Genomic DNA, 9455 nt, shown 5'->3' with positions numbered 1-9455 from the left:
CGACCCCAGGCCTTTCACTGTACCAATGTTCTTTCCTGACGTCTCTAAGTTAATTCTTCCTCACTCTTCAAATTTTTGTCCTTAACGAAGCATTTTACTTCCTGCAACAAATTCCTCAACGTTAGGCTCTGACAGTACGTCCCTCTTCACACATGGTACTATCACAATTAGATCTGAAGGGCTAACTAAGGTCTCTTCTCGACATACCTTAAATTACGCCCACAAGAAAATGCCTGGTTTTCGTCATCTTTGATAAACCAGAACACAGATCACTGCATGGCATACATAATGGGGTTTCAAAAAATTAGTTGAGGGGACCAGCAAATCTGACCAGAGAGGAACAAAGAGAGAGAGAGAAAGCAAGAAAGCAAGCTGCCAGGTCCGAAACTGAAACCACGATTGATCATGTAGCAGTCCAATGCCCTTAACCACCACGTCACTTGCTGGCCCCTGGGCTGAGCATTTTACAGTGTCTCCTTTAACTTTGTATGCTGTACGTTCTACTAATCTTTCTACAAAACAAAAGTAAAACCACTGAGTAAAAGTTAAATAACCTTCTCAACTTTCTCAAAAGCCAAATGAGTGCCAGAGCTGGGATTCAAAGGCAGGGCTGACTTCAAAGAACTAAATTTGTAGTGTTTCTCACCGATTAATTTCTCCTTAATAAGCTGGCATTGCCTTTATTTAGATCAAGGATTCCAAACTGAAAGGCACCAAGGTCTATGAAGTAGCACAAATAATTGAAGGACAGATAAAAGACAAGAGTGGCGATGCCTCCAGCATCCTAGAGAAAACACCTTATCTGAAGAAGGCAGCCACCACCAGGGGATGCAGCTCCTGCCACGCAAGGCCACAGACCCAGTATCCAAACTCACCAGATAGTTTATTAAAAGACGCTGAAAAGTCAGACTGTTTATGTGACAAATTCTATTTTTAAATGCTGGTGAGTAAAATGAAGTGTTAGAGTACAACGAGTCCCTAACAGCACACCTGGGGCACGTGCAGGTCGGCACAGGCTGACTCTGGGAGTAGCTGGGCAGACACGGGGTGTCAGGGCATCACCACTGTGGGCAGGCAGGCTCCCCTCAGGGAGCAGGAGACCTTCCCATGGGCTCCCTTAAAAGCTACACAGAAGTGGGAACCAGCAGTTAGCGTAATGGCTATGTCGCTGGACTCCCACGTAGTCGACCGTGGTTCGTGTCCTGGACCCGGTGGCTTAAAACTCACACCGGGCGCGTGTGCGTGCGTGCCCAAGATCCCGAGAGGAGAATGGAGGAGAAGGGATTGCAGCGTGACCATCCCCCTTGGGGGGTGATTTCTCGCTTTCTGTCTCTATGTCTCTCTCTGTCTGTCTGGCGAGCGCACGCGCCCTACAGTGAAAATCTCTCAAAAAAAAAAAAAAAAAAAAGCTACACAGAAGTCAGCTTCTCTCCAACCCTTCTACTCGCTATGCTCTTCCTACCCCAGGCCTTTCACTGTACCAATGTGCTTTCCTGACGTCTCTAAGTTAATTCTTCCTCACTCTTCAAATTTTTGTCCTTAACGAAGCATTTTACTTCCTGCAACAAATTCCTCAACGTTAGGCTCTGACAGTACGTCCCTCTTCACACATGGTACTATCACAATTAGATCTGAAGGGCTAACTAAGGTCTCTTCTCGACATACCTTAAATTACGCCCACAAGAAAATGCCTGGTTTTCGTCATCTTTGATAAACCAGAACACAGATCACTGCATGGCATACATAATGGGGTTTCAAAAAATTAGTTGAGGGGACCAGCAAGTGGTATGGTGGTTAAGGCACTGGATTCCCTCATGGCCAGCTTCCTGGTTCGAGTCTCAGATCCAAGGGAATGAAAATCATAGTAAATAAGTAAATAAATGTTTTTTAAAAATTAACAGAAAAATACAATTCAAAGTACACATTTATTTTTATGCAAAATTGCACTTGTAAAAGTTTTTTCATAAAACACATTTCTCATGACCTTTTTGAAACCCCTTCATAGTATGCACTCAACAAATATCTACAGAAGGAAAGAAAAGAAAGCACATTCTACGGAAGAAAGCCTCAATAAGCACCTCCATCTCTTGCTGTCCTGGTTCTAGACCAGACTCCGGAACATTACTCCTACCAGAGCACTCCCTAAACATCTCAGGCAGAGATGAAAGAAAAATAAACCAATGAGAATGAAGGACGCTTTATAAATACTGGTGGGGTGAGGTTACTAATACATGTGTTCATGCTTTTATTAAGAGTATACCCTGGCGGGGGAGGCAGCAGTTGGCATAATGGCTATGTCGCCGGACTCTCATGTAGCAGACCACAGTTCGAGTCCCAGACCTGGTGACTTACACTCACACCGGGCACATATGCGTGCGTGCCCAAGATCCTGGGAGGAAAAGGGATTGTGGTGTGGCCGTCCCCCCTGGGGGGTGAGTTCTCGCTTTCTGTCTCTCTGTCTTTCTGGCGAGCACATGAGCCCTGTAGCAAAAACCTCTCCAAAAAAAAAATATATATTATTTTTATAAAGTATTACAGAAACATGAGCTAGCAAATGGCATGAAAGCTAAAGCATTAAATTCCACATGATCAACTCAATGATTTGAGTCCCGGACCAGTGTCTTCACACCAGATGTGTGTATATGTGTGCCAAAGCCCCAAGAGGAAACTAGAGAAAAAGGGACCGCGGTGTGGCCATGCCCCCGGGGTGTGGGGTGGGAGGTTATTTATCACTTTCTTTCTCTCTCTCTCTCCTTCTCTCTCTCTCTCTAGCAAGCACATGTGCCCTATAGCAAAAACTTCAAAAATAAATAAATAAATATTACAAAAACACTCTGCCTAGACATTTATTTCTACAATAAATTTCACTGACTTATGATTCTTAGAAAATACAATTACCAAAACACATGCTTTTTCCCTAGAACATATACAGAAAAATCCATTTGTATAAAAATTTACTGGTAATCTACATATGTCAGTCAATTTATTGATTTAGACTTGCATCTGATAGAACTCTAAAGTTAAATTTTAAAAGATCAGTAGATTTAGTACATTTAATCCTAATGCAGATCAATCCTAATTTCAGAGCTAAGCGTATTAACAAAGCATATCAAACTCCTGGAGAACAATGGTAGCATAGACAAACTACATGTAAATTAGGAAAAGTCAAATGTGGTTAGCAAAGCCTTTTAACACACATCTAGCTGCTTTGTATGCCTGGGAAGATACTACAGGAGAGTGGGCTGGACAGTTGACCAGCAGGAGAATCTGATGCTCTGCAAAGCAGATCAATGTGAGAAGGTTACTGGTTCACATCCAGAGACCTCCCTGAGCAAGCCAGTATGCATGTGTCCAAGACCCAGACCGGGTGAGGCTGGACTGTGGCTCCAGGATGCTGTGCAGTATCTCTCTGCCTTTCTCATTTGTGGAATAAATGAATTATCTTAAAAAGAGAGACAAGCATTTTTGAATGCCAGTGGGCACAAGCATTCACCAGAGAGAGAGAAAGCACCCACTTCAAGGAGCCCTGATTATGCTACAATCCTTTTTCCTCCATTCTCCGTCCTGTCAGGATCCTAGGCACATACACAAATGTGCCAGGCATGCATTTCAAGCCGCTGTGGCCAAGCTTCAATCTACAATAGCACACGTGGGCTCCAGCTTCCCATGCAGAGCACCTAAGACTGCGCTACAGGACTGGCCAGATAAACTCCTTAGCTGGAGAATAGGTAGAAGTTGATGCAATTTACATAAATAGGTAATTTCATAACAGAAAAAAAATTGGAAAAGTAAATTGGAAACAAAGTTTAAGAAGCAACTAAAGGGACCAGCAGAAGGCATGCATAATGGTTACGTCGCCGCATGCATTGCCCCAAGATCCCGAGAGGAGACTGGAGGAGAAGGGATTGTGGCGTGGCTGTCACTCCCGTCTCCAGGGGTGATTTCTCACTTTCTGTCTCTCTGTCCCTCTCTGCCTCTCCAGTAAACACACACACCCTACTGCAAAAATCTCTCTAAAAAAAAAGAGAAACAACCAAGAAGAAACCATTATCTAAAAATTTCAGTCTTCAAAGTTTTGTTATTTTTTTAAGAGGTTTTTGCTATAGGGCATCTGCGCTCGCCAGAAAGACAGAGACAGATAGACAGAAAGCAAGAAATCACACCTCCCCCCAGAGGGGGATGGCCACGTCGCAATCCCTTCTCCTCCACTCTCCTCTCAGGATCTTGGGCATGCACGCACACGTGGCCGGCGTGAGTTTAAGCCACTGGGTCTTGGACTTGAACCACAGTCAACCACATGGAAGTCCAGCAACATAGCCATTATGCCAACTGCTGGTCCCCAAAGTCTTCAAGTTTGAATTTCTCTTTCTAATAACTACTTACAAGCAGGTCACAAACAGCACACAGATTGAAACTGAGTAATAAAAATAAAACTACTAGTAATTTGACCATTTTTAGTCTTTCTGCTGCATTCCTACACAATGCCTTTTTGTGATTATTCTTCAAAACCACACAGCATAAATTTGTTTAAATTAAATATATTAGGGAACGTCTCGTCTCGTCTCAAAGAAGCAGAATCATATCATTACGATAGTGTTCAATTAAGAAGATTCCTTGGGTTTAGAAAAACTCTTCTGCATAAAGTATCACCATAAAACCTATCACTGATTTTACCGTTTGCACAGAAGCTCAGATAATGAAACAAAGTTCACAGCACTTCCGAGCTATATGAATGATGAAAGGAAAAACAATGACCACGAAAAAGCCATCCCGTGATGGCTAGAGGGAACGCTCTGGTTCCAACTCCGACTCCAATAATCCACCTGTAGAATGAGCTCAGCAGTCAAGTTCTGTCCCCCCAAAAAAGGTGGGTAACAGCGTCATCTATGAGCCGAAGTGAAATCTTTTTTTTTTTTTGGAGAGGTTTTTGCTATAGGGCGCATGTGCTCGCCAGACCAAGAGAGACAGAGAGACAGAAAGCAAGAAATCATCCCACAGGGGGGATGGCCACACCGCAATCTCTTCTCCTCCATTCTCCTCTCGGGATCTTGGGCACGCACGCACACGCGCCCGGTGTGAGTTTAAGCCACCGGGTCTGGGACGCGAACTGGGTCGACTACGTCCAGCGACATAGCCATTACGCTAACTGCTGGTCCCCTGAAGTGAAATCTTACAGCCTTCACAGTTCTATTCTACATCAGGAGAACGGGGCACATTTCAAAAGATCTCTGACAACTTTTCCCTTCACTCACTAAGGGGGTGGCATTGGCCTTCTCACGGCTGCTCTACTGAGCCAGTGCTGACAGTTTCTGTCCAGCCGTTCCCTCCACAGTCAGTCTCTGACTACTCTCTCTAGAGAAGCCTCACCTGTCTTACTGACAGCTGTATGACCAGCGAATACAAGTACTATTCAGTAAGTATTTGTTAAACATACTAGTGAGTCTATATACAGTTTCAGTAAAACAAAAACAAATTTGATGGCAATTTAAAAATAAACATATTAATAAAATATCTAATATCCAATCCCAATTTAAAGTATAAAAAAAGAAACGGAAATTCTGACTTTTAAAAAAATCAGATTCTCTACATTTATTTTCTATCTGCTTCTGGTAATAAGTGAAACATGGCAAAGTCTTAATTCTGAGTAATAACTAAGATATAAATTAAGATACATATAAATTCCGAGAAAGCACAACAAATACATGATTCCCTGTCTTAGAGTCCATAAAGATAATTGCCAAGCAAAGATAAAGTCTGCCGGTTTTAAGTATGCAGACATACATGCACATTGCATTTAAAGCATAAAAGCATAGTGCTCAAGAGAAATGCTGCACCACTAAATCCTATCATTTGCTAAATAAAAATGGTAAATGGTAAAGATGGCTTGGTCAGAACATACAAAAGTAACCATTTTCAGTGGATTAAAAAATAAAAGAGAGGGGCCGGCAGGTGGCATGCTTAAGGGGCTGTGCTGGATCCCAGATGGCTGACAGTGCGGTTTGAGTCCTAGACCTGGCAGCTTGAAAACCACGCCAGGTGCATGTACACGCATGCCCTAAATCCTGAGAAGAGACTGGAGTAGAAGCATGGCCACATCCTAAGTGGGGGGAGGGGAGCTGGGGGCAGGGTGATTTCTCACTTTTCCTGTCTCTTTTTTCTCTGTGTCTCTCTCTGGAGAGTGCACACATCCTATAGCACAAACTAAAAAAAAAATTTTAAATTATATTCCTGTACACGCAAGGATCTGGCTCTGTCAAGTATACACTTTAGAAGCATTACATCTACCACTGCAATCTGTCTTTTTAAAGAACAGAAGGCACTATGTTTTAAAGAGTATAAGAAGTCACAGCAAAAACTCCCCAAAATCTACCATATAACTCTTTAATGGCTTTAAATACTCTTAACCAGAGAGGAGCATCATGCTACTCGCAAGTTAATCAAAGCAGATTTATATATGAATAACTCAGTTCAGTTTGAAACAAGCAAACAAACAAACAAAAAACTGGTCATTCATAAATCAAATAATTCTCCAAACAGAGCTATCAGAACAACAGGTCCTTAAAGATAAACATTTGCAATAGAAAAAACTAGAGAACACAGATTTTCTTCCAGATCAGCTACTCACATCAATTGCTTAGAACAAATGGAAACATGCAGTCAAAACAACTCACCGTTACAGACTTCAGTGTCATGCCGTGGTAGGTGCCCATAGTGTCAATCTTGAAGCCTTCCGTTTCTACAGAGCAAACAGGGTTACTGTTAGACTGTTTGGTATTTTACGATCAGTAACAAATCTAAAGCAATAATATATATCTGACACCTCAACTGTATAACAAAGTCTTGAATCTAATATTTACAATATATATTGATAAATCGTCACGAATGTGTGAGTCAAATATATATGTACAGGGGGGTAGGCAGGTGGCGTGGTGGTTGAAGTGCTGGACACTCCGACATGGCCAACTGCAGTTCAAGTCCTAGACCTGTGGCTTGCTTTCTCATTTTCTCATTTTCTCTTTCTCTATCTCTCTGGTCAAATTAAAATAATAAATGAATAAATAAAATCAAATAATTCATACATACATACATATATATATTTACAGAGACATTAAAAACTTTAAAAAGGACACTACTCTCAAAAATATAGTCAATACACACTAATAAGTTAATTGTGGAGAACCTGGTTAAGACTACCTCTGCAGGGAACCAGCAGTTAGCGTAATGGCTATGTCGCTGGACTCCCACGTAGCCGAACGCAGTTCGCCTCCTGGACACGGTGGCTTAAAACTCATGCCGGGCGCGTGTGCATGCGTGCCCAAGATCCCGAGAGGAGAATGGAGGAGAAGGGATTGCGGAGTGACCATCCCCCCTGGGGGGTGATTTCTCACTTTCTGTCTCTTTGTCTCTCTCTGTCTGGCGAGCACATGCGCCCTATAGCAAAAACCTCTCAAAAAAAAAAGACTACCTCTGCAATGACCCTCAAAAATCAAACTGAATAAAATACTTTATTATCCCAAATTACATGTTACTAATCAGTGACAGTACCACTAAAAGCATCTGATATCATGAGAAGTCCACAAGTCATACGAGGTAGTATTCCCCAGCTACAATCATAAAGCACGTGGTACACATTCTGCACAAAGCCACGTTGCAGACAGCGATCTGAGTTCTAGGACAAATCCCAACTGGCCTTTCTGAAGGGGCACAGAGGAAATATTTCACACCCTGCAGGCCATAAAGTCTCTGTCACCACTTCTGAATTCCGCAGTTGCAGTGCAAAACCAGATAAAGAGACACAGATGTCCCCTGGTGTCCATAGAGGACTGGTTCCAAGACCACCAATGACACCAAAACCCATGGACGTTCCAGTGCCTTATATAAAATGGTGCAGTATTTGTTTTTAAGCTACACACATCCTCCTATATACTTTAAATCATCTCTATATTACATCTAATACCAAATACAATATAAATGCTATATATCATACTACACTGTTTGAGATATTATGACAAGGAAAAAAGTCTGTACATATTCAGCACAAATACAACCAACATTTTTCTGAATATTTCCAATCACCGGTTGGCTGAATCTGCATTAAAGTGGAACCCACAGATATGGAGGGCCCCCTGTGTGTACAGAAATGGCAGCAGCCCAGTTTGGCCTGTGAGGGTTAGATCTGGTCTGTGAGCTAAAGTTTGCCAACCCCGGCTTTACATAATTCATTTCACAAGAACTTTGCAATGAACAGAAGAATGGCCAAAGTCTTTCTGTGGCAAGATTCAGTGTGTGCCTTCAACCAGTAAATGAAGTCGGCACACAAAATTCATCACGCCAAGGTAAAACACCCTTTAAAGAAACTTAAATGGAGATCTCCGATTACCTAAAAAAGCCACCAATGTTAAAGTTCCATGCTTCCACCTCATATTCTCATGACGACGTCCAAATGAACGAAGAAGGCACAAGGTCACCCTGGGCTGCACAGACAGCAGTCCCACTCGCTAGCACAGAAACGCTTCACTATGTGTCAGCCAGGCGCCCGGCAGGCTCTCACGGGGCGCGTCCTCACTGGTACTGAGTCTGTGTTTTGCACATTCTCGCCATGTACATTAGAGACCTGGATTAGCTACAGCAACGTCCCTGTTGATGGCTAGCCTATATCTATAAATCAGTCAGCAAAACTAGAACCACCACTACTAAAAGCAAACAAGAGCCAAAGAGGAGACACGCTGGTAAAATATGACACTTCTGTGGGTGGCTGACCCACAAGGGAGGGTTCCACGCTAGTGGCCAGAGACCTCCTGGAGTCACTGAGCACGTATGTACCCTTGATATGGGGGTTGGAGGTAGACTGCAGCCTCAAGATCCTGCTGGAGCACTGTCTGGCTGTCTGTGCATGTCTATCTGTCTGTCTCTCTCTTTTACTCATTAAAGAAATAAACATTAAAAAATAATAACAGCAGCAGAGGCCAGCAGGTGGCACAGGGATTAAGGTGCTGGACTCTCAAATGGTTGACCATGGCTCAAGTCCTGGATCCGGCAGCTTAAAACTCATACAGGGTACATGTGCGCCCAAAGTCCTGAAAGGAGAATGGAGTGGGTGATTTCTCACTTTCTGTCTCTCTGTCTCTGTTTCTCCAGTGAATGCACATGCCCTATAACAAAAATCTCTCAAACAACAACAACAACAACAAAACAGCAACTTGTATAACTTATTATAAACCAGACACTGTTTTAGGAACTTTGTATTTATTAACCAATTTAATTCCTGCAAAAATCCTTTTTTTTTGTTTGTTTTTGGAGAGGTTTTTGCTATAGGGCGCATGTGCTCGCCAGACAGACCGAGAGAAAGCTAGAAATCACCCCCCAGAGGGGATGGTCACACCGCAATCCCTTCTCCTCCATTCTCCTCTCAGGATCTTGGGCATGCACGCATACGTGCCCGGCGTGAGTTTTAC

At 42.8% G+C, this 9455-nt stretch overlaps 1 protein-coding gene across 2 annotated transcripts in view; it reads right to left on the bottom strand.

The window, feature by feature from the left end:
• CDC73 (cell division cycle 73) overlaps positions 1 to 9455 on the bottom strand; it is a 161271-nt gene that overhangs the window by 105854 nt on the left and 45962 nt on the right. For both annotated transcript variants that reach the window (XM_006146030.3, XM_006146031.3), the window contains exon 10: positions 6672 to 6736. In XM_006146030.3, the coding sequence (XP_006146092.1) occupies positions 6672 to 6736 (65 nt within the window). The remainder of the gene's footprint in view (positions 1 to 6671; positions 6737 to 9455) is intronic.

The sequence above is a fragment of the Tupaia chinensis genome, unplaced genomic scaffold (assembly GCF_000334495.1).
Source record: "Tupaia chinensis unplaced genomic scaffold, TupChi_1.0 Scaffold000161_4, whole genome shotgun sequence".
In the NCBI taxonomy this organism is placed as follows: domain Eukaryota; kingdom Metazoa; phylum Chordata; class Mammalia; order Scandentia; family Tupaiidae; genus Tupaia; species Tupaia belangeri.
The sequence above is the reverse complement of the archived record's forward strand: the minus strand, read 5'-3'. Positions and strand labels throughout refer to the sequence as shown.